Source organism: Macaca thibetana, chromosome 14 (genome assembly GCF_024542745.1).
Source record: "Macaca thibetana thibetana isolate TM-01 chromosome 14, ASM2454274v1, whole genome shotgun sequence".
Classification (NCBI taxonomy): Eukaryota; Metazoa; Chordata; class Mammalia; order Primates; family Cercopithecidae; genus Macaca; species Macaca thibetana.
In genome coordinates this window covers 13,056,829-13,081,767 of record NC_065591.1, presented here as the reverse complement: position 1 = coordinate 13,081,767, position 24,939 = coordinate 13,056,829, and the positions used below count along the sequence as shown (strand labels likewise).

The following is a 24,939-nucleotide window of genomic DNA, read 5'->3' as shown; positions in this document are numbered from 1 at the left end:
ACTTGGCAGCAAAGCCTTTTCCACACATGTGGATCCTCTAGGTGGAGAAGGGGGCAGGACGCTAGGGTTTGGCCTCAAGGGGACAGGGAGAAGAATCTGGTAGGGAAGGCTGAATTTGGGTTCAGACACCTCTCTGGACTTCAGGCAGAGCACGAGCTTAGAGAGCTGTTACAAGGGAAGCTAACGTGCTCAAGTCATGCCTGTGGTCTTGATACTACATGAACCCTCTACTCGGCTCTGGCCTACTCAGCCTTTCCTGTCTTCAGAATACTGGTCAAGCATGTGGACCCCAAGCTGGCTTCTTACTAGCTGTGTGATAATCAGTAAGTTACTCAACTTCCCTGGGCCTCAGATTTCTCATCTGTAAAATGAGGTTAATGTCTATTCCAATAGAAGTATTGGATAAAATGAGTTAATAAATAAGAATGCTTAGAATAGTACCTAACAGCCAACAGTAACTGGGTGCTATTAACTACTGACTAGAATTTCATTTCCTCTTGCCCCAAGCCTAATGCTTACCTAGTTTTTGTTGTCAATGTTTTGGTTTGGTTTTGAATGTACAAGTTTACAGGCCAGTACGAAGAGGGGCTGGGGAAACTGCTGTCTTTTGACTCTTCTAGCTAGAGGGAGAACATGAGAGGCAGGAAGGCCCAAACATTTGCCATGGAAGCTAAGTGACTTCCCTTCTCTGGGCCTGTCTTCCCATCTATGGCTAGCAACGGCCAGTCTTGCCCTGCCCAGCTTCCTGGCGTGTACGGGGGACATAGGATATATCCTGCAGGCTCAGTATGGCATAGGTGAGGATTCTTAGCTTGGCTGGTTGGAGGAGCCAGGCTGACTTGGTCTTAGGGGCCTGGGTTCTGGTTCCTTCCAGCATTAACTCTTCCTTCTTCCCCTCCCTCCATCATACAAGCTCATGTGAGGATTTCAAACTTCCAGAGGTACCAATTGGAATAACGCTGTGTAACTGAATTTGCTTTGTTTAACACAAGGGTAGACGTCTTGTATCATTTCCTATCATTTCAAATAGATGTATTTTCTAAACTGTGGTTGAGCTATGGCATTTGATCTGTTGATACAGACCAAGTGGGTTAAGGATGACAAGTGTTGAACACAATTACTTAAGCATATAGTTCTTTGTATACTATTTTCTTGAAAGACAGTCTTAGAACTGCTGGGTCAAGACCACACCTCTTATGACCATGGGGCTCGGGACTGTCTGTCTCCCCGCCCAACGCCACTGTGCAGGCTTGCCACCACAGGCCAGTAACACTCTAAACCTTTGCCTATCTGAGCATCATAAGGCAAATGGCATTGGCTGTTTTGAAGGGGCTCTCTTTGATTAGAAGTCAAGCATCTTTCTAGCCACTCGTGTCACCTAAGTTACCCTTCATGTCTTTTATCTACTCTCCACTATTTCTCTCCTCGTCTGTAAAGAACTTTCCCAAATCAAGGGGCCGGCACCCTCATTTTATAAATTTTCCATCTAATTGGCCATTGGCTTTTCTCTGCCAGGTTATCTTAGAAAGGATTATGTAACAATGAATTTTTCCCTCTCATATTTGTAGTTTTGAGTATGGCAAAGACTTTCCCCTATCCCATATAATCATCGAGGTATCCATTTGCTTTATTGTGATACTCCAGTAACAATGCAATTGTTTATCTCCTACTTCCAAGTGTATATAGGTACATGATTTTGGCAACTGATAAATTGTTCATAGATTTTGTCAACAATTCCATGTCAAAGGAGTCTGTTTACTGAAACAAAGGTACAAACTATATGAACGATGAAGTTCATTGCAGCACTAGCTTTCTCTCGGGGGAAGCAATCTAAACTTTGGCTTTCCTAGGTACCAAAATCTAGTCTAAATGTTGCCCAGTTTCTCTCTTCCTCCCTTCTTACCGCCTTCTGATGTGAGCAGGCCCCTGCTGGGCCTTGAGAACAATTCAGCAGACCCGCTGGGAACCATAACCACTGTCTCCGACCTGTGGCAGGAAGCAGAGCTGCTCAGGGCCCGTCAGGTTTTGTCTCTTCCTGCCCTTTTGGGGAGGTGGGGACGGGGGCAGAGGCTGTGGCTGTATCTATATAAGACCTCAGGGTATCCCCTGCCTTTCCATTCCCCACGCCCCCACCAGCCCCCATAGATTTACATTACACATTGAGAGCAAATTAACTTCATGCTGCTTTGTTTTTAACAAAGGGAACAGAAGACTTCACTGCCTGTTAGTTCAGCTGAATTCAGCTCCCTGTCTGGACGCTTACGCAAGAGCATTTCATGGAAAGGTGCCACTTCTGCTCCAGCAGCAGGAACACTAGATACTCGGATGAACCTGAAGTAAACAACTGAAATACCAGATGATAAATATTTTAAAATATCCTTAGACTACTGCTGAATTAACATGGGGAATGAGGCATGCAGATAGGCCAAAAATAAAAAGCAGAAACTCTGGGAAGTAAAATCAGCTTCTATTCCGGGAAGCACTGCAGGACCCTGGAGACCCTGGCCTTCTGCTTTGATGAATAAAGAGGACAGCAGATCAAGCCCGGAGACTGCAAAGGCAACAACTTCAGATGCAAGGCCTCCTCCAAAGCTGGAACTCCATAGGGCCCTGTCCTCAGTGTAAGTGAAGGAGAAACAAGCCTCTGACATGAGTGGGCAGCAAGGAATCCTGCCTATTTTTATTTTGGGGCTGGATGTATTGAAAAAAAAAAAAATCACCCTGAGAATGAAAAGTGTAATACCCTCTTCTCTGGTGTGTGCAGTCAAATCCTCAGACTGAAGGAGAGAAGAGAAAGGAGAACCCCTCAGGTTCAATCTAGGAACAAACCTCAAGGGCTGAATTTAATTTAAAGTGATCCCAGGTGGGGCGATAAAGAAAGTGATTCCCAGGCTTCAGGAAGAAGCAAATGCAGGTCCTGTCTGAAAGGTGATTTCAGCCAAAGCCCAGAGAATTCTGACAGATCAAGTTACAAACAACATGAACACCTCACAAGAAGAAGTCACAAGATACAATAAATAGTGAAAAGTCAGCACACAAAGTGAGAAGACAGTTGCAATACATTCTTGACAAAGGATTACTATCCAAAAAAACACGTTTAAAACTGCTACGAATCAAGAAAAAGATAACACAAATAGAAAATTAGGCAAAGGACACTAACAGGCATTTCATAAGAGGAAAAACTCAAATGGTCTGTAAGTGGCTGAAAAGATGTTCAACTTCAACAGTAATCATTGGCCGGGGGCGGTAGCTCAAGCCTGTAATCCCAGCACTTTGGGAGGCTGAGACGGGCGGATCACGAGGTCAGGAGATCGAGACCATCCTGGCTAACATGGTGAAACCCCGTCTCTACTAAAAATACAAAAAAACTAGCTGGGTGAGGTGGCGGGTGCCTGTAGTCCCAGCTACTTGGGAGACTGAGGCAGGAGAATGGCGTAAACCCGGGAGGCGGAGCTTGCAGTGAGCTGAGATCCGGCCACTGCACTCTAGCCTGGGCGACAGAGCGAGACTCTGTCTCACAAAAAAAAAAAAAAAAAAAAAAAACCCAGTAATCATTAATGTGAAAAATTAAACTTCAAGATAATATTATATACCCACCAGAGTGGCAAAAATTAAAAAGCCAGAAAATACTAAGCATTGGTGAGGGTATGAAGACAGAACATTCTACCAATGTTAATTAGAATATAAACTGGTATACCTATGTTGAAAAATTGTCATTCCCTAATATATTTTAAGTCCTCTCCTAACCTAGAAAAACCCTTGCAACAGAATGTTCACAGAAACACTATAATAGCAAAAGAAAAATAAAAAACTAGAAACAACCCATATGTCCATCATGAACACTTGAACATATAAATACATTCTGCAATATTCCTACAGTCATATTCTACAATGAATGAGAGGTAAGAGTTAACCTGTTTGTCCCTTGCAGGCTGGCCTCCCGGGAAAGGAGTTGGCCCCTTACAAGGCTCCATGGAATCTAGCCATTGCTAAGTGCCTAAGACACTGATCAGTTACAAGGTTTGGACCCCAGCCCTTTAATCATGTCAGAGGAAGGGCTGATGCTTCTCCAGCCACGAACACACTGCAGTAAATCCTGCTGCTGGCTGACCACATCAAATAACTGCAACAGCAAAACTCAGACCCTAGAGCCCTGGTCACAGCAGGAGGAGGAGCTGAGCTTCCTGATCATGCAGCTTAACAGCCCCACAGCCCAGTGGCCAGGATCCCTCTCCCGGCGTGCAGTCCTAGAATGAACGCGCCACGCAGGACTGGCGTATCTGCAGCTGCTCCTACCTTCAGTAAACGCTGTCACAGTACCCTGGGTGAGTTCCGCTTGGCCATTTTCCTTCGTTTTCCCAGTAGTGAACGAACTAGGGCTACGTGTGTAAATACAGGTAATTCTCAAGGACGATGCTGAGAAGATGAAATCAAATAAACTAGATTGAATGACTTCATTTACATAAAGTTCAAAAATCAGTTCCCAAAACCCCAATGTAGTAGTCAAATTGTATAGAAAAACAAAGGAATGATCAGCACCAATTTCAGGGTAGTGGTTTTCTCTGCAGGGGCAGGGAGGGATGCATTCATTGAGGAACACGCCGATGGCCCCTTATGTTTCTTCAGCTGGCGGGTGGATACAAAGATGTTTACTATTCTTTAAACTGTACAGGTACACTTTTAGACACTTTGGGGTGAATATTTCAGAAAACTTTTAACCTCCTGGCCTGCCTTACTACCATCTGCTGGGCCTGTCTCCAACCACGGTGCTGCTGCTCCTTCCCCAGCTGCCTGTTCCCTCAAACCTGCTTTCTCACCGAGGCAGCAGTCAGTAGTCCCAGGTGTCCGAAGGGCAATTGTTTGGTGGTGTAATCAGTGCTTACTGCATCCTTTGTGCACTTGACCCTCTGAGGATCAAACCCTGCCTAGGCGTGGGGGTGGGGTTGCCAGCGCCTTTGCTCACACCAGACACCCCTACTCTGTTCCTCTGTCCTGTATCCACCTAGGGAACTTCCACTTCAAAATGTGGCTGTGTCACCTCCCCCAGGTCCACCTGACGTCCTAAACTGTTGCACATCCTGTCCTCTGTGCTGGCACCTCTATCAAAACTCTAGCGTCATGTCTGTATTGCTCTGTTGACTCCTGTCTCCGTGCCTGGATTATGTTCCAGCCACTTTGTGTCAACAGAGCCTTAGTTTATTAATGCAGCAGAGAAGGCAGTCAGACCATGCCTTTATACGATAGGTGTCAAGTGTCAAGGACCACCATGACCTTGGCTATGTGTGTCAATACAGTTAAATCTCAAGGGTAATGGCAGTGCAGGCAGAGCAGGGAAAATGTACAGTAGTCAACATTTACTGAGTGCCTCATCTCTACATGAATCAGTTCACTTAATTCTCAAGAGCCCTACGAAAAACTTATTTTTCTGATGAAGAGCCTCAGACATAAAGATGCACATCACAGAAATGTGCACAGCTGGGATTCAAACCTGGGCTGCTGGCTCCAGAGCCTGCATTTAACCATGACAGACACTACCTCCTGGAAAGGTGTGCAGTGGGTCATCAGCTGCCTGTGCCTGTCTTCATCAGCTTGGTCTCTAAAGTCACATGGCTTAAAAACTCTAGCTGCATTATTTACTGGGTGGCCTAAACAAGGCACTTCTCTGAGCTTGTCTTCTCACCTGTAGAACGGGGACACCACCACCTGTCTGGCAGGGTCATTCTGTGGTACTCACTGTGAGGAGCTCCATCACAGCATCAGTGTTACTGGGGAGACGGGTATGACTACACTGCCCCCAGGTGACCTCCTTGATTAGTGCTCCAAGCTCAGGAACAATACAAATGCTTCCTCACCTTCAACAGTGGAGGCGAGGCAGGGTTTGATCACCAAAGGCTCAAGTGCACAAAGGATGCAGTAAGCGCTGATTACACCACCAAACAATTTCCCTTCGGACACCTGGGACTACTGACTGCTGCTGGGTCCTAAACACAAAACTCACTAGCTAGACAATGTGGGTGAGTCCTTTAGAATCCACCCCCCCCAACCAAGATCTGCTTCCAAAAGGTTCACCTACAAGGCAGCTGGGCCAACATCTGGTGAGCTGTGGCAGGAGGTGATAGCTCTTCATTTTGGTTGATAAAACTAACATTCTGTCAAGCCCTCTGTGTTTACTTATCAAAGAAAGAGACAGACGTTGTCTGGGCTTTGGACTGAGCCCCAAGGTTGAACCTCTCAATCTGCTACTTAGCAGCAGTGTGACATGAGCTGAAGAGATAAATGACAGCAACGAATACATGGTCCTGCCCTTAAGATTAAAATCTAGTTAAGAAAGACAAATGCGCAAACACCTTCCAGGTAACAGCACTATGCTAAAGGCATGAACCATGGGCTCCAAGAAAGCTTACTGACCTGGCAGGGCAGCAATGGGCTCCAGAGGCTTCCTGAAGGACTTGGCCTGTCTCTGGGGAGGGCAGACTCCAGGGACAGGGAACAGTAGGGTGGTAACAGTAATAGTAGCAGCAGCAAGTTTAAAAACATATATTATTTATGATGTGCAGTCCCTATTCTAAGCACTTGTCACATTCACTTCATCCTTACTCTATCTCTAGTAAGTACACTACCCCCATCTGCTGGATGAAGAAACTCAAACAGAAAAAAGTTAAATAATCTGTCCAAGGTCTTGCAGCTACTAAGTGCCAGAACTGGGTTTCAAAGCCAGACAGTCCAGTGCCAGGACTATGCTCCCACCTTCTGCTCCGTTCTGCAAAGGAAGAGTGGTATGAAGTCCACATGGTATGCAGGGACCAAGAGTCTGCTGAATTGCTGGACAGCAAAGGGCAAGGTTGTTTTGGTTTTTTTGAGATGGAGTCTCGTTCTGTTGCTAGGCTGGAGCATAATGGCGCAATCTCGGCTCACCGCAACCTCCGCCTCCCGGGTTCGATTCTCCTGCCTCAGCCTCCTGAGAAGCTGGGACTACAGGCATGCACCACCACACCCAGCTAATTTTTTGTATTTTTAGTAGAGACGGGGTTTCACCATGTTGGCCAGGATGGTCTTGATCTCCTGACCTCAGGCAACCCACCCACCTCGGCCTCCCAAAGTGCTGGGATTACAGGCGTGAGTCACCACACCCGGCCAAGGGCAAGGTTGTTTTAAGAATTAAATGAGTGGCTGGGTGTGGTGGCTCACACCTGTAATCTCAGGACTTTGGGAGGCTGAGGCTGGCAGATCACCTGAGGTCGGGAGTTCAAGACCAGCCTGTAATCCCTGGTGGTGGTGGTACATGCCTGTAATCTGTGCTACTCAGGAGGCTGAGGCAAGATAATTGCTTGAACCTGGGAGGCAGAGGTTGCAGTGAGCCGAGATCGCGCCACTGCACTCCAGCCTGGGCAACAAGAGCAAAACTCAGTCTCAAGAAAAAAAAAGAGAATTAAATGAGCAAACGTAGGTAGCGGGCATGGAGCTCTTCTGCTGATGCAACTGCACAGATGGAAGGCCAGATGAGATGCACTGCGGAGCCTTAGGACCCAGACATTAGGCTCCCGGACACCAGGACAGCACCAGATGTCAGTTCTAGGGCAATGGTTCGGAACTGGTGAGGGACAGATTAGTCTCTCCAAGATGCATACTAGGGCTCCCCTTCTCTAGAAAAATGTACGTATGCATAGACATACACCATGCTTCACAAAATTTTAGTGTAACTATAGCGTCCCCCCAACCCACGGATCCCCCAAGAACCTTTATCCTTCAGTATCTCCTGCTTAGTTTTCCTGGAAAGGAAGGCAGGTCTGAAATACGCACATTATAGTTCCCTTGGCTCAGCCGCTCCTAACCAGAAACTGTTGGCTTTAGTGCTGTACCAGCCCTGAGGTCCAACTTAGCCCAGCACGTCCCCCAGTTGTGCCCTCAATCCTCTCCCACTCAAGTAACGCACTCTACTACCTGCAAACCATAGCTGTTGTTAGCCCACCTTGTACTAGGCAGTTGTCCTAACCTTTCTTTAAGTATGTCCTGCCTTGAAGAACCGTATGATTGGTCTTTTTTTCCTCCCACCCTAAGATGGCATCTTGCTCTGTCACCCAGGCAGTACAGTGGCAGAATCTCGGCTCACTGCAACCTCCACTTCCCAGGTTCAAGCGATTCTCCTGCCTTAGCAGGAGTAGCTGGGATTACAGGCACCTGCCACCACACTTGGCTAATTTTTGTATTCTTAGTAGAGACGGGGATTTCACCATGTTGGCCAGGCTGGTCTCAAACTCTTGACCTCGTGATCTGCCCACCTTGACCTCCCGAAGTGCTGGGATTACAGGTTTGAGCCACCAGACCTGGCCCAGGTCTTTTCTTAATAATAAACACTTGTGTAAGTTAAATGGTTTATATTCAACTTGTATAAGTTAAGTGGTTTCTTTACTGGGGGGTTTTTCAAGTTTCCCTAGCTAGTAGGCATCCTGACCCTCCCAGCAGATACGGCACGCCCAAGCTTCCCTGACAGCAGAACACTGCCCCAGCAAAACATGCCCGGAGGTCTCCTGTTACGTCCACAGTATGGCCCACCATACTTTGCCCCTAAAGCTCCCCACCTGGTAACACCCCATTTCTCAGCTCCCCTTCTCAGCACTATCTTTTGTCTGTAATCACTGACTCCCACACTTCCTCACCTCATATCCTCTTACCCCACTCCAGGCAGGCGGCCAGCCCCGACCTTCCATTGGGATGGCCCTTGTCAGGGGACTGTCAATCACCCCAGCCTGCACACCATAGTCTCCCCCTTAGTCACCATGACCTCCTTCCTGTTCCTCCATACATCTGGTTCAGTCCAGCCCTAAACCTGCTCTCTGCCTGCCAACACTCCTCCCCTCTTAGGTCCCTGTCATTCCAGCTTCAGCTTCATCACCACCACTTCAGAGGCCTTTCCTGACCTGCAATCTAAAGCAGTCACATGACCCTACAGGAATTCCCTATAAGGCACATTCATTATTGGATCTTTGTCCCTAAACCAGTCCTACCTCAGCTTTTCAATGGCCATAGTCAATAAAAAAATCTCCTTTTTGACTTATGCCAGCTGAGGGCAGGCTTTCTAGCACCACAACTAAAGAACCCTGACGGAGATGCTCGGACCTCTCCACCAGCAAGATCCAGCTCATCCTCCCTGCAGGTCTCCCTCCCTTCCAGGCTTGTGTGGGAAACCAAGTCCACAAGGCAAGTGGCAGGACTAGTGACTTGAGGCCTTGAAACTCAAGGTCAAGAACCGCAGGGACATGGCAGATTTCAACTGCAGATTTGTTTTTATCTCTGCTGTGCAATTTAAAAAAGAGGGTAAGAGCTGTGAAAGGAAAGGAAGACGGGCTTCCCGGAAGCCAGTGCCCCAGTGTGTGCTCCCTCCCCTTGACCTTCCCAGCCCTGGGCGCTCCTGGTGCACACAGACACAGGGAGGTGGTTATGTTTATTGTTTTCTTTTTTTAATGAAACTAGATCGCTGCTTACAAAACCCTGCACAGCCCTCCTGCCCATCCCCTTCACAGTTCCCTTGGCTCAGCCTCTCCTGTCTCACAGAACTGCAACAAAATGGGTGTGGAACAGCCACCACCGCGTCCACTGGACGACAGGAAGGGAGAGGCCCTGGGCCTTTAGAGGGTGACAGTTCTTCCTTCCACATCCGTTCCCGTGGGGCCTGGAGGTGCATGGAGGTGCATGGATGAGGGTGGTCCATGCCACCATGGTTCTCAGGCCACCACTCAGACCAGAGTGAAATGATGTGAATGTCCCACCCCACAGAGCCCCCTCCCCCCACAGATTCCCCCCACCCCCCCAAACCCTAATTCTACCCCTCTACTGAGATAAGGCCCAGCTTCCATCAGAAGGGCCAGGGCCTACAGGCTGTAGAACTTGAGGCTTCTGTCCATGCCTGTTGAAGCGATGAACTTGGCGTGATGCCCGAAGGCCACCCCTGTGGTCAGGCCGCTATGCTCTGAGGAGAAAGATAAGAGGCAACTGTGAGAAGGCTTTTCCTCCTTTAGTCTGAACACTGATCCCTAATAACATGTTCCCAAACAATCAGGCCTTCCCTAATTAGTATTTATCACACCGCAGGCTCCTGTGTTTTCCCTAGGCTGACCTGCACACTACCCCCAGTGCCTCCCTCAGTGCCTGTCATTTTTCACCGGTAGGATGAATGAATAAAGCAATGCCAGCCCCCTTCTCACCAGAGCTTTCTAGGCAACTGCAATTCGGCTAGGTTTAGCTGAAAACCTCGGAGCTCAGCTTGTTTATGCTTAGGGCTCACTCCTTGCTCGTAAGTGGAACAGTCCATCGGCATGTTCTAGCTCATGGGGTTCCAACCCCAGGGCGCTCAGGCCCCTAACATAGAGCAGGACCAGATAAGGGGCAGATGGGGCTGGGCAACATTCCTCATGGGACTCAGGAAATTCATGAACATCTGGCCAAATTCCTTCTAGATTTAGGATCACACCTGGAGTCAATGAACTCCCCATTAAAAAGTTCACGCTGTATTTTCAGCTACCTAACTCAGCTCCGAATCAAAACACCAGGTACAGTACGGGGTGAAAACTGGTGAGTTATACTGTTAGGATGGACACGTTTGTTACACAAACACACTGAGCAGGGCTCGGGAGAATACGGGGCAAGAAGAAGTATCTTGTATCCTGCTCACAAACTGCTACTGAGGACGAGAATTTCATCAACACACACAGCAGTAGCTCCCATTCACGCAGCATCTTAAGTGAGCATCAGGCACCCTGTTAACCAGCATATTAGCATGCCACCTCCACAACACCAGCTGTCATACTCTGCAAAGCTATGCCAATATTCCCATTTTCTAGATGAAGGAGCTAAAGCTCTGAAAGGGAAAGTCACGTACCCAGGGCCACATAACTGCTATGTTAGAAACCCTGTTATCCATTCTCTCACCATCTCATACTTTTCTTCTCTAGCACTTATAATTGCAATTAAATGTGTATGTGTGAAATTAATCTACATTTGCCTTTCTAACCTGACTATAAATTACATCAGTGCCCAAATCGGATCTGTCTTATTCATGCTCTGTCCCACAACAGACTAAGACCCAATGCTGAGTAAGTACAACTGCAAATCCTGACTATGTGCCAGACACTGTTCTGACCTATGTATTCACAGACAGTCCCCGATTTACCATGGTTTGACTTGCAGTATTTTCAGCTTATGATGGATTTATCAGGATGTGGCTCCACCGTATGTCAAGGAGCACCTGTATGTATTTTCATCTAAACCTCAACAACCCCACTGAGTCTGTACTGTTACCACTCCCACTTTTCTGAGGCTCCAGAGAGGTTAAGTAATGTTGGATCTCAGAAAACAATACCCCCAAGTATGGTGGTTTGACATGCTGAGGGCTCTGAACCAAGGTCTCTCTGACCATGTCCTGCCCTCCTGTTTCTTGCCCCTCTTTCTCTATCTAAGGGCAGATCATCTGAAAGGAACATCATGAATCCCCTCCCTGGGAATCTCAACCAGGGAAAATGAACTGGTCTCACAAGAGAGAAGACTAGATGCCGGTCTTTGTCACATACTATCATGCATTATTTATCTAAGGTCTGCTCTGAGACAACTTTTATTACCTGAGAGACTCTGTAGTGCACTTCCTCCCCATCCCCCTACACAACTTGTGTCACCACCACCCCCTAGAAGCCTTTAGGCCCCTACTCCCTTCTGCAGCTCAGGATGCCATAAAGTCATGTGTCACATAATGACATGTCAGCGATGGACCACACAATGGTCCCATAAGATTACAGTGGAGCTGAAAAATTCCTATCACCAAGTGATGTCATAAACATCTTCATGTCACCGTGCAATGCATTACTCACGTTTGTGGGGATACAGGTATAAACAAAACTATTACACTTGCAGTTGTATAAAAGTACAACAGCTGGGCGCGGTGGCTCACGCCTGTAATCCCAGCACTTTGGGAGGCCAAGGCAGGCAGATCATGAGGTCAGGAGTTTGAGACCAGCCTGGCCAACATAGAGAAACGTCGTCTCTACTACAAAAAAAAAAAAAAAAAAAAAAAAAAAAAATTAGCCAGATGTGGTGGCACATGCTTGAACCCGGGAGGCGGAGGTTGCAGTGAGCCAAGACCGAGCCATTGCACTCCAGCCTGGGTGACAGAGCAAGACTCCATATCAAAAAAAAAAAAAATGTATAAACAATTAGGTACAGTACAAATAACTACGTTACTGGTTTATGTATAAGCATATCTCAGGGATATTGCTGGTTCAGCTCCAGGCCACCAATAAAGCAAATACACAATAAGGCAAGGCACACAAATTTTTTTGGTTTCTCAGTACATATAAAAGTTATGTTGGCCAGGCATGGTGGCTCATGCCTATAATCCCAGCACTTTGGGAGGCCAAGGCAGGTGAATCACTTGAGGTCAGGAGTTCAAAACCAGCCTGGCCAACATGGGGAAACCCCGTCTCTACTAAATATACAAAAATTAGCCGGGTGTGATGGTGCACACCTGTGCTAGAACCCAGGAGGTGGAGGTTGCAGTGAGCTGAGATTGTGCCACTGCACTCCAGCCTGGGCGATAGAGACTCCATCTCAAAAAAAATGTTATGTTTACACTATACTGTAGTCTATTAAGTGTGTAATAACATTATGTCTAGTAAACAATGTACATACCTTAATCAAAAATACTTTATTGCTAAAACATGCTAACAACCATCAGACACTTCAGAGAGTTGTAATCTTTTTCCAAGACCCACCAGCGGGGTCTTGCCTTGATGCTCATGGCTGCTAACTGACAAGGGTGATGTCTGCTGAAGGCTGAAGTGGCTGTGGCAATTTCTCAAAATAAGACAACAATGAAGTTGGCCACATCGTTTCATTCTTCCTTTGACAAAACATTTCTCTGTGATGGATGCTGTTTGATAGCATTTTACCCACAGCAGAACTTTCAGACTGGAACCAATCCTCTCAAATTCTGCATCTGCTTTATCAATTAAGTTTATGTAATATTCTAAATCCTTCATTACCATTTCACCAATGTTCACGGCATCTTCACCAGGAGTAGATTCCATCAAGAAACCACTTTCTTTGGTCATCCTTAACATCTCCTCATCCATTAAAGTTTTAACATGAGACTGCAGCAATTCAGTCACAGCTGTAGACTCCATTCGGATTCTAGTTCTGTTACTATTTCCTCCACATCTGTAGTTACTCCCTCCACTGAAGTCTTCAATCCCTCAAAGTCATCCAAGAGGGCTGAAGGGTTGGAATCTATTTCTTCCAAACTCCTCTTTATGTTAATAGTTTAACCTCCTCCCATGAATCACAAATGCTTTTAAGGGCATGTAGAATGGTAAATCCTTTCCAGATTTTCAATTTACTTTGTCCAGATCCATCAAAGGAATCACTATCCATGGCAGCTATAACTTTATAAAACATATTTCTTAAGTAATAAGACTTGAAAGTCAGAATTACTCCTTGATCCATAAGCTGAAGATTGGATGTTAGCAGGCATGAAACATCTGCATCTGAGCTTTAGGGTAATGAGGTGCACTGTGATATTTTGAAAGGACTCTATTTTTCTGAACAGTACCTTTTAATGGTGGGCTTAAAAAACATTCAGTAAACCATGCTGTAAACAGACGTGTTGTCATCCAGACTTTGTTGTTCTATTTACAGAGCACGGGCAGAGTAGATTTAGCCCTGCATTCTTAAGGGCGCTACAATTTTCAGAATGCTAAATGAGTTTTGGCTTCAATGTAAAATCACCAGCTGCATGAGTCCCTAACAAGGGAATCACTCTGATCTTTGCAGCTTGGACACCAGGCATCGACTTCTCTCTAGCTGTGGAAGTTCTAGACATCACCTTCCTCCAATAGAAGGCTATTCCATCTACACTGAAAATCTTTTGAGTGTAGCCCCCGTCAATGATCTCAGCTAGGTCTTCCGAATAACTTACTGCAGCTTCTACATCAGCATCTGCTGCTTCACCGTGCACTTTTCTGTTATGGAGATGGCTTCTTTCCTTAAACCTCATGAACCAACCTCTCTGTTAGCTTCAGACTTTTCTTTCAGCCTTCATAGAATTCAAGAGTTAGGATCTTGGTCTGGATTACGGTTTGGCTTAAGAGAATGTTGTGGCTGGTTTGATCTATCCAGACCACTGAAACTTTCTCCGTATCAGCAATAAGGTTGTTCTGCTTTCTTATCATTCGTGTGTTTACTGGAGTAGCACTCTTAATTTCCTTCAAGAATTTTCCTTTGCTTTCATAACTTGACTAACATTTGTCATTAAGAGGCCTAGCTTTTAGCCTATTTGGCTTTTTGCATGCCTTCCTCACTAAGCTCAATCATTTCTAGCTTTGAGTTTTAAGTAAGAAACATGGGACACTTTCTTTCACTTGAACACAGAGAGACCATAATACGGTTATTAACTGGCCTAGTTTCAATATTGTTGTGTCTAAGAGAACAGGGAGGTCTGAGAGGGAGAGAGATGGGGAACGGCTGGTGGGTGGAGTGGTCAGAACACACACACCATTTCATTTATCGATTTAGTATCTTATATGGGCACATTTCATGGTGCCCCCCCAACAATTACAATAGCGACATCAAAGATCATTAATCAGAGATCACCATAACAGACACAATAAATCATGAAGTTTGAAATACTGTGAGAATTACCAAAATTTGACACACAGACACAAAGTGAACACATGTTGTTGGAAAAACGGCACTGACAGACTTGCTCGGGGCAAGGTTGCCAAAAACCTTCAATTTATAAAAAGCAAAGTATCCACAAAGTACAATAAAGCTAAGTGCAATAAGACAAGGTATGCCTATCCTATACTTTTTTGGGTATTATTTTAAGCATACTCTTTCCACTTATAAAAAAAAGTTAATTGTAAAATAGCATCAAGCAGGCCCTTTCAGGAGGTATCCGAGAAGAAGGCATTATCATCCATAGGAGATGACAGGTTTACGTGTGTTAGTGCCCCGGAAGACCTTCCGGTGGGACAAGATGTGGAGGTAGAAGACAGTGATGTTGGTGCTATGGTTAGGCTTCGTGCCCCGACCCAAATCTCGTCTTGAATTGTAGTGCCCGTAATCCCCACGTGTTGTGGGAGGGAGCCAGTGGGAAGTAATTGAATCATGGGGGTGGTTACCCCCATGCTGTTCTCATGATAGTGAGTTCTCACGAGATCTGATGGTTTTATGAGGGGCTTTACCCCCTTTGTTCAGCATTTGTCTCCCCTGTCACCATGTGAAGAAAGATGTGTTTGCTTTCCCTTCTGCTATGACTGTAAGTTTCCTGAGGCCTCCCCAGTCACTGGGAGTCAATTAAACCTCTTTCCCTTATAAATTACCCAGGCAGTTCTTCACAGCAGTGTGAGAACGGACTAACACAGTTGGTGATCCTGACCCTGTGTAGGTCTAGGGTAATGTGTGCTTGTGTCTTAGTTTTTAATAAGAAAAGTTTAAAAAGTAAAAAATAAAAATTAAAAAAATTAGAAAACAGAAAAAAGCTTATAGAATAAGAATGTAGAGAGACAATATTTTTGTACAGCTGTACAATGTGTTTTTGTTTTAAGCTAAATGTTATTACAAAATAATCCATTTTTTTAAGTTTATAAAGTAAAAGTCAGTTAAGGCTTATTACTGAAGAAAAAGCTATTTATGAATTTAGTAAAACCTAAATGCACTGTGTTTATGAAGTCCACAGCAGTGTACAGTAATGTCCTAGGCCTTCACATTCACTCACAACTCACTCACTGAACGCAACTTCCAGTCCTGCAAGCTCCATTCATGGCAAGCAATATACCAGTGTACCATTTTTTAAAAATCTCCTACCTTATTTTTACTGAACCTTTTCTATGTTTAGGTTGGTTTAGATACACATATACTCACCACTGTGTTATAACTGTACTCACTACATGTAATATGCTGTACCGGTTTGCAGCCCAGGAGCAGTAATAGACTACACTAAGGTTATAGCAACAGCCTTGGTGTGTAGCAGGCTACACCATTCAAATACGTGTGAGTTCACCCTACAATGGTCACACATGATGAAATCACCTAACAAGACATTTCTCAGAACATATCCCCATTATTAAAGGATATATAGACTGTATAAGCTTCAATCATCTGACCTTTCTGCAGGTCTAATATAATGTGGGCCTCCCATGCATATGCACGTCATTAAAATGGCTTTCCTCCTGTCACTCTGCCTAATGTTCATTGATTTTAGATTCAGTTATCAAACCTTCAGAGGGAGGAGTTTTCTCTCCCTTCAGTAACCTGCCCGATGCCACACGGCATGAAGTGGCAGAGCGACTACTAGCATCCACTGCCACGCAGTCTGACTCAGTCTGCTTCCTTAGCCATAAAGCTCTGCCTCAGGTGGTAACCGAAAGCTGCTTAGGTAAATTCATGCAAGTCCTAGAAATTCCTAACCCAGTGAGGCTTCCCTCCGGGCCTGGGCACCTAGAGACCCCAGGAGCCCAGGACCAGCCTCTACCTGTAAAGTGAAGAATCTCCGTCCATTGTTTGCAGATGTAGATCTGGACATCCGTGCCCCCAAGGGCTAGGTAGGTACCACTCTGGTCGAAGATCAGTGACTTTACCTGCCAGAAACAGAAAGAGAGAAGGTCACACAAGGGGAACAGAAACTATGGGGCAATTGCGGATAAGCAGAAGCAATTAGATTAATTCAATAAATAATCGACAAACAAGGAGACACAATGGAAAGCTGGGTGGGGCGGGGGAAGGGCATACCTCGAAGTTGTTATCCAGCTGCAATGTCTTAAAGTTCTTAAGCTTGCGCAGATCCCATAGCTTGACAGAGGAGTCATCAGCCGCTGTAGCCAGGTAGTAACCATTCTCAGAGAAGGCGATGCTAGTGATGGGGCCCGAGTGGCCAGGGAAGTTGGCCACATTAGTACGTTCCTACAGTGGTGGTGGGTAGTAAAACACGTCACCCACAGATCATGAGAGGAAGAAGATGGAGCTCACCAAACCCCTACCTGAGATGTCCCTCACTGTCCTTCCAGGAAGGCCAGCCAGCGGGACCCCGCAGACCACACCATCATATCACACAGGCATAGCCAGCGATGGCCCCTTCAGTGCCAGGTGCCACAAGCACTTCATCAGCACCACGTTGTCACAAACACCCGCTCTGGCCCTGGGCCTCAGATGGAAGCCCACCGTGTCCTACCTTCAAGTCCCAGATCTTGATCTGAGAGTCCATGGTTCCTGTGCCAAAGATGAGTCCATCAGGGTGGAACTGTGCACAGGTGAGAGCTGTGGAGGAGGAAGACGGACCTGTGGTCAGAGCCCACCAGGGAGGGACTAAGAGCAGCAAAGTTAGGTTCCTTGTTCTTCACGGTCCTCAGTGCACCCAGCACAAAGCCTGCACTAGGCAGGTGCTGATGGTAAATGTATCTTTAGAACAAATAAGCAAACGACTAAATAAAATGTAAAAGTAAATAATAAATAGCAAACAAAAAGGCTGAGCGCCTACGAGGCAACTTACAGCAGCCAGAGGTCTCATCTGTCACCTTGGTGAGCACACGCCCTGTCTGGATGTCAGAGAAAGCCCAGTACTGGGGGGGAAAAAAAAGAGAGAGAGAGAGAATGGAGTCAGTGAGAAAGTGGGTCCCAGGCTTTGGTGGCCTTTCAGGTAGACAGAGCCCCTGGTCTGGTAAACCCTGGCAAACCTAGCACCTCCCAGCAGAGAGGAAACATTCTCCTTTGAGGTTCTGGGGAAGCAGCTGGGGTGGGAAGATGTTCCCGCCACCCAGGATGTTCAAGCTTGGGGACCAGCAAGCCTCTCCAGGGCACTAGCTGGGACCGCACCTGATCATCGGAGGAGCTCAGGAGATAGTCACCAGTGGCGTGCAGGCTGAGGCCTGTCACAGCACTCTCATGGGCCCGAACCACCTGTACACAAGAGGCATTGGGGACCGACCAAATCCTGATAGTGGCATCGGGGGAAGCAGAAAACACCAGGTCCTACAAGGAAAACAAAGACAGAGTATCAGAGTCAGAGAAGAGACACAGATCCAAACAATGTTATAAAAGGGGGCAGGGGATGCCCAAAACTACCAACAATTGCTTCACCTTTCAGCCCTGCCCTCCCTGGAACCACCTACCCACCCAATGGTGCCCACAACAGCCAATGGTAAACGCTATTAAAGTCGTAACTCATACATCATCAGGGCTTGTGGAGGCGTCCACGCCATCTAGTGGTAAAAAGGCTAACTGCAACAGAGAGCAATTTTCCCATTTCCAGGACCAAAGGAAGAATGTAGCTAGTACAATTGAGGGACTGAATTTTTTATTCTATTTCATTGAAATTTAAGTAGCCACATGTAGCTAATTGCTACTGTACTGTATGGCACAGGTCTGGGCAGTACTGGGACTCGAAGGGGCTGCATGGCTGTATTTCAGTGCATCCCACATTTATGGATTTCCAGGGTAAGTTAGTTTTCCAAAAGATTTGGGGCAGGGAGAGAATTTCGTATCACTCACTCACCAATTTTTTGTTTAGTTAGGATATTAAAAGCCACAAGGCAAAAATAACTACCATCTTTATCAATACAATTTCATGAGACCTAACTATTAATACCCCATAAGCAAGAAAACAGTGCCCTCGATTTGAGTAATTTAGTCATGAAAAATTCACCATGTCATTCTTACATTTCTCATTTCCCTAAGGTCCAAGGGAAAGCTCGACTGGGAAGCGCTAAACCAACCACTGTCCTGCAGCCCCAAACCCAAACTGTCTTAGGCTTGAAATTCGAATCCCATAATATCATTAATCCAGTCCCATGAGTTACCTTTACCCTATAAACCAGAGGTTCTATTTACAACCCACACCACTTTCAATAGTCAACATGACTTTTACCCATCTCGGAGGGTCATGAGAAAGCAAATACATCTGTCTTCCTCATACCTGTGAGTTGAGATTGAGTTGAGCTTTGTTTTCTGTAGTTTATATGACGAACACTATAAGATTTTTTCTTTCCCTAATGTAAAACTTTTCAATGAATATGCTTGTCAAACTACACATTTCCCTTCTCTCCCTGGCTGGAAGACCACTGCTTTAGAAGGTCTCACGCAGAGTGAAGGGCAATCTCCACAACTCCAAAGTGAAGCCCTTCCAAGTGCCCACTCAGGAGTCAGCGCTCTTTCTCAGCCCCACTTCACAGAGACAGCAGGGGGACGAGGGACAAACAACAGCCAAGGAAAGAAGATCCAAAGGTGGCAAGAACCCCTTACCTGGGAAGGGTGAAACACCACGCTGGTGACCTTCTTGGTATGGCCTTTGAGGGTAGCCAGGATTTGTTCCGAACTTTTGTCAAACACAACGACATTTTTATCTGCCCCACCTGGAGAAGACCCAAAGAGACCATACAATGAGTCAGGCCCACCCAGGCCCTTTTGCTGAAGGAAATGCTTTTGTCCCCATGCCCATGAAGAGGACAAGGCGCATGCAAATTCCCCGCTGCCCCTCCCCACCTTGGCCTGCTGGGCTAGGCCCAGACTCTCACCAGTGAGGATCTTGTTAGTGTCAGACGGGCAGAGGTCCAGGGCCAGGATCCCAGGAATGCTGGCACTGTGCAACCCCTTTGCAGAGAGACACACCAAACCCTGTCACAGCCAAATCACAGCAGGCCACAAAGCCACAGGTCTCCCCTACTGCCATCCCCAGTCACCCATGTTCTCAGGGGAGCAAGAGTTACTTCTACTCCTTATCCATATCTCTTGGCTATCTGCCTGCTGCGGTAACTCCTTCACTGCATCACTGGGAAACCCACAACTGGGCAGGAAGAGGAGCCCTGACAGCTCAGCAGCCCAGGCAAGAAACAGCACCAGGAACAGTGCCAGGAGCCCGGGACAGCTCTGTACTCAGCACTCCCCATGCTGGCCCGCCCACCCCAGACACAAAACAGGAGGGCTGTCTCCAAGACAGTGAAGACCCAGACACTCACCACATGGGACGCCACCTGCCGGTATTTGCTGAGCTCTTCTGGCTTCACCAGCTCCTCAGGCACAGTCTTCCCTCTCTGAGAAAATGAAAAAGCCCCCAAATTACAGCAGCAATGAATCCAAGATCAGCCAGCCCCCTTTCTCCTAAGGGGTCAACTGCCTCCCACCAGGCCAGCTCTTTCTCCTGGCTTCAAAAGAGAACTCACCTTCTTGCGCTCCGTGGTTAGCACAGTGGCTTTGTCTTGAAGCTGGGGAAGAATAGGCTCAATGTGAGACAAATTATCTTGCAAGGAGAAAAGCACATTGGATGCTGGTCACATCTGTGCTTTCACAGGCAACACCCAGAACTTGCTATCTGCCAATTTCTACATTACAGGCTTAAAGGCATTCTCTCTTCTTACTTCCATCCCAGCTTTATAAGGGGGGTGTTGATGACCTTATTTTACAGCTGAGGACACTGAGCCTCAGAGAAGTGAAGTCAATTGCCCAAGGTTGCAGAGGTGATAAATAGCAGAGCAGGAATAGAGGCCAGGACTGTAGAGCTCCCATAGGTCTACATGCCACTCAGCCAAGGGCTCAGACACATGCTGACAATTTGAACTGCTCAGAAAGACACTAAAAAGCCCTGCAAATGAGAATCCCACTGGACTTGCAATCAGGAGCCCAGCTCTGCCTCTGATGTGTCTTTCATCTGTAAAATAAGGATTATAATTCCTGTCCTATTGCCCTCATAGAAAAAAAGCAAGAAAATATATAAAAGTAGTTTACTATCTGCAAATAATACCCAAAACAATAAGGGCTAAAAGGTGCACTTATCAGTAATTAAATCGTTTAGATTCCCACATCAAGCCTATAAAGTGGATATTATTATATTCTCAGTTTAGAAGCTACAGAAATGAGACTTGGAAATCGGCTAAGGAAGCCAAGGTCATGTAGCTTACAAGTAGTGGCATCAAAATACAAACCCAGGCAATCTGGGCCCAGAATCCACGCTCTGCACCACTCAACTCCCAAAAGCATAGCGATTTTAGTCACGATGGACTCTAGACAGATGGGGAAAAGTAAGGGCCCATCAGCACTCCCACCAGGTGAGAGCAGGACTTACCTTCTGAATAATCTCTGGGGTCATTCCCACCAGCTCACCCAAATCCATTGGCTCGCCCGCACCCTGAAGAGAAGAAAGGTGAGGGTGAGGGGCACAGAGCACCAAAGACACCTACATAAGGACAGCTCTGTGGGCCACTGCACACAAATGGGCTGTGGTAAGGGAAGGGGGACACTTACTACAACACTTGGTTGGGAACTTGGCACAGCCTGGGGCACAATGAGACCAGCCTGTGGTTTCAGGGTAGCCAGAGCTGAGAGAAAAGACGATGTTAGAAATGGGATATTACAAAGCAGAACCAGCTCAGGGTGGGGGATGGCAGGGGGCAGGCTGCACCTTCTCGGGCAGCAGTGACTTCCTTGGTGAGACGGGCAATGACACGGCAGGCGGCATCGTGCTGGTACAGAGCGTGCGACAACTCTTGGCGGGTTGTCTGCAGCTGCTGGCGCAGAGTGAAGCTGTGCAGCATGACTGCATCCTGGGAGAGGCAAATATTACTGTGAGCTGAGGCGGGGGGCGCAGGGAGCACCCAGTGGAGCCAGCTCTTGGGGAGTGGATGCTGCCTCCTATCCCACAGCCTAGACCAGTATCAGTGACCCAAACAATATCCGAGCACCATGAATGTGCCAGCAGACACTCTTGAGCTCCTACCCCAAGCCAAACACTGGGCACACAGACAGGAGTGGCAGTCAGCTCTTTCCCATCCCTACCTTCCCTAATTTACTGGCAAATTCCAGCTGTCATGCCGTCACCTCTCTAAAAGAGGATAACAACACTGCTGCTGCTGCTATTTATTGATTGCCCTCTTTGTGTCAGGCACTGTGCCAGACAGTCCTGCAGGATGTATTCAATCATTCAATTCATAATTCTAGAGCACCTACTACGTACCAGGCGCTCTCAGTGCTGGGGATACAACAAAGAATAAAACAAAACCCTGATGTCACAAAACCCTGATGATGATTATCTAAATAATTCTCCATCCTTCCCACCCCCAAGTCCTAACTCAGCGATGCATTCTCTTCAAGTGGGGAAGATGCTAATTCTCTTGCAGGAACTCACCCACTCATCCTGCAAGGCTTTCAGAATGGCCGGGATGCTGGTGGCTGAGGGAGGCTTGGGCCGGATTGGGTGAGCAACTGCCGAAAGGGAAAGTAGGTATGAAGAGCATAACCCAGGGACCTCCCCTGCCATCACATCTTTTCCTTTTAGCCATAAACAGCCCACCATCTCCTCCTCCAGTGCACTGGCACCACCTCCCATCCTCTCAGGCTCTGAGCTAAGATGGCCCTAGACTAAGGCAGCCAATAGGCACCTTTGATGTCGATGAGCTGCTCCTCGGAGAGAGGCTGGTTGTTGATGGGGTCGGTACCATTCTCTGCAATGTACTTCTCAATGAGCCGCCGCTCATAAACATGATTAGAGACAGGGGACACACATGGGTGCTCCGGCACTTCATTAGAGACTGTAGAGAAAAGGCCGGCAGTGAGCTTGGAGTGAAGGCAATCTTGAGCCTAGAGGATTCCTCATCTGCTATTAGCCCCAACAAGACTAGGCATCCTCACAATCAACTAGCAAAAAGCAAGACATCTGACCCTAAGCCAGTTCTGTACTGGCCCCAGAATGCTTTCCAGCTGTGGAACTAGCTTTTCCTTTAGTCTCCTGACAATCAGATAGTCAACAAATAATTATTAACAACTACTATGTGCCAAGCACCTAGAGAACAGCAGTCCATTATCGCCACCTAATATCTGAACAATGATTGTGTACTCTATGAATACAGTTTACTCCATGACATGGAGACACACATGAAGCCATTCAAATCCCTTCCATCCATCTTAGTCTATAGCTCCAGAGAGATTATCAAAGAAATTATAAAGTCTGAGAATATAGGAATAACAAACTCAGTTTCTCCTATTCTCTCACAAAACAAAATACTTCTGTGACCTCAGATGTGACCATCCGGGTGTCCTCCAATTCAATTCTGACACCAGGTACCTGGAGATAGTGTCAGATCACACGGGTTGAGGTCTCAGTCCCACCAGACTCCCCCACCCCTTCAGATGCCAATCGCAAGCTCCAGGTTGTTTGACCTGTTCTTCTGATCTACCAGCTGTAAATCAGGGTTCCCATGACCCCCTTTTTGGGTTCAATTAATTTTCAACAGTGACTCACAGAATTGTGGGAAACACTTATGTTGACCAGTTTATTATAAAGGATATTACAAAGGGTATAGATGAAGAGGTGCATAGGATGAGGTATGGGAGAAGGAGTACAGAGCTTCCCATGCCCTCCCTGGGCACCCCACCCTCCAGGAACGCCCACATGTTCTACTATACAGAAGCTCTTTGAATCCTGCCCTTTTGTATTTTTATGAAAACTTCATTACAAAGGCATGATTCAATAAATCACTGGTCACTAGTGACAACTTCAGCCCCTCTCGTTCCCCAGGTAAGTGGGGGGTAGGACTGAAAATCCCAACTTTCTAATACCCTTTAGTCTTTCTAGGTGACCAGTCCCCATCCTGAAGCTATTGACGTCTGCCAGCTACCAGTCAACTGATTTAGGATACAGGCACACACTTATCACCTGGAAGATTCCAAGGAGCAAAGTGGCAATCATTACAATAAAAATATTTACATGGCACATGTCTATGTGCCAAGCACAATTCTAGGCATACAGTACAGTAATTCACGTTCACAACAACCCGCAATAGAGGTATCATTTACACTCTTGCCTGCGTAGACTGTGCGCCCCTTGAGGATAAGGATTACAGCTGGTCTCTCACTTCCAGTACAATGCAGATGCCCCCGGGGCACTCGGTAAACATCTAACGAATGAGTGAACCCTGCCAGGAAAGATAGTGCTGGGGAACGTAAAAGAGAGCTTTCCCAAGACTGGAAGGAAACAATGAATGTGAAGGTACTTTGCGAGCTGTAATTTCTTCAATGTGAGGGATTCCTTTTCCATCATTTCCCTTCCTTCTTCCCCCTCTCTGGATCAACGTACAGGTTCTGAGAAGAGACGGAGGTGAATAGCAAAAGGGAGGGGAAACGAGTAATCTGATGAAACAACGAAAAGGGAAAGGAAAACGTATGTACGTCATGATAAAATATCAAAGGGAAAGATAGTGGAAGGTATGGAAAAAGCAAGGATTCAGGCTCCAAACTCCGTGTCACCTAACTACGTCACCCAGCTCTGCCATTGACTAGCTACGCATTCTTAGATAAGCCCCGCTCTTCCTGAGCCTTGCCTCCTCATTTGCAACACCAGGATCTTTTCTCCTTTAGGAAATTCTTGTGAGGATAAAATGAGATCCTAGACTTGGAAGCGCGTTGTAAACCAATAAGGGCTTTATAAATGTGCGCTGTTTTTAATTAGTCATACACTGTAAGGCTGGGAGCCATATACCTAGCTGCCAGCCTTGCCTACCTCTAACTCATCATGTGACCTTTACAAATTGCAAAAGCTGCGACTATCCGAGCAAGGCCTCACAAAATATCCAGTGCAATGCTCTCAATTTTGCAGATGGGGAAACCGAGGCACAGAGCCTTAAGCCAATTCACAAAGCCAACAGGAGGCGGACCCTGGACAAGACCTCGGGTTTCCTGACTCTTACATCAAGGCTGTTTCCCCTGCACCAGCTCCCTCTGTCCAGGCCTGTTTCCACTCGGTAGAATGAGGCGACCTGCCTCAGTAATGCCTGCGACAATAAACCTCCGGCACTATGTAAACTGCGGAGCACTGCGCAAATGCACCCCGCTCCGAGGGGAGGGCTCCGGGGCTGACAGGCCGCCGCTCTGCCTCTGGAGCGCCCCATTCCCGCCTCCACCCCGGCCCCGGCCCCG

General features: G+C 46.8%; 2 protein-coding genes across 3 annotated transcripts in view; one reads left to right on the top strand and one right to left on the bottom strand.

The window, feature by feature from the left end:
- TMEM109 (transmembrane protein 109) overlaps positions 1 to 24,939 on the top strand; it is a 135,075-nt gene that overhangs the window by 91,651 nt on the left and 18,485 nt on the right. The window lies entirely within an intron of this gene.
- PRPF19 (pre-mRNA processing factor 19) overlaps positions 9,437 to 24,939 on the bottom strand; it is a 38,063-nt gene continuing 22,560 nt past the window's right edge. The window contains exons 2-17 of one of the 2 annotated variants that reach the window (XM_050756951.1): positions 24,018 to 24,105; positions 22,407 to 22,556; positions 22,154 to 22,230; positions 21,431 to 21,572; positions 21,274 to 21,347; positions 21,095 to 21,157; positions 20,196 to 20,237; positions 19,992 to 20,066; positions 19,551 to 19,626; positions 19,279 to 19,388; positions 17,854 to 18,009; positions 17,531 to 17,600; positions 17,213 to 17,298; positions 16,774 to 16,944; positions 16,517 to 16,622; positions 9,437 to 9,967 (exon numbers count right to left, since the gene is read on the bottom strand). In XM_050756951.1, the coding sequence (XP_050612908.1) occupies positions 9,870 to 9,967; positions 16,517 to 16,622; positions 16,774 to 16,944; positions 17,213 to 17,298; positions 17,531 to 17,600; positions 17,854 to 18,009; positions 19,279 to 19,388; positions 19,551 to 19,626; positions 19,992 to 20,066; positions 20,196 to 20,237; positions 21,095 to 21,157; positions 21,274 to 21,347; positions 21,431 to 21,563 (1,260 nt within the window). In that variant the 5' untranslated portion in view covers positions 21,564 to 21,572; positions 22,154 to 22,230; positions 22,407 to 22,556; positions 24,018 to 24,105 and the 3' untranslated portion in view covers positions 9,437 to 9,869. The remainder of the gene's footprint in view (positions 9,968 to 16,516; positions 16,623 to 16,773; positions 16,945 to 17,212; positions 17,299 to 17,530; positions 17,601 to 17,853; positions 18,010 to 19,278; positions 19,389 to 19,550; positions 19,627 to 19,991; positions 20,067 to 20,195; positions 20,238 to 21,094; positions 21,158 to 21,273; positions 21,348 to 21,430; positions 21,573 to 22,153; positions 22,231 to 22,406; positions 22,557 to 24,017; positions 24,106 to 24,939) is intronic. The other variant, XM_050756952.1, reaches the window with a different exon arrangement.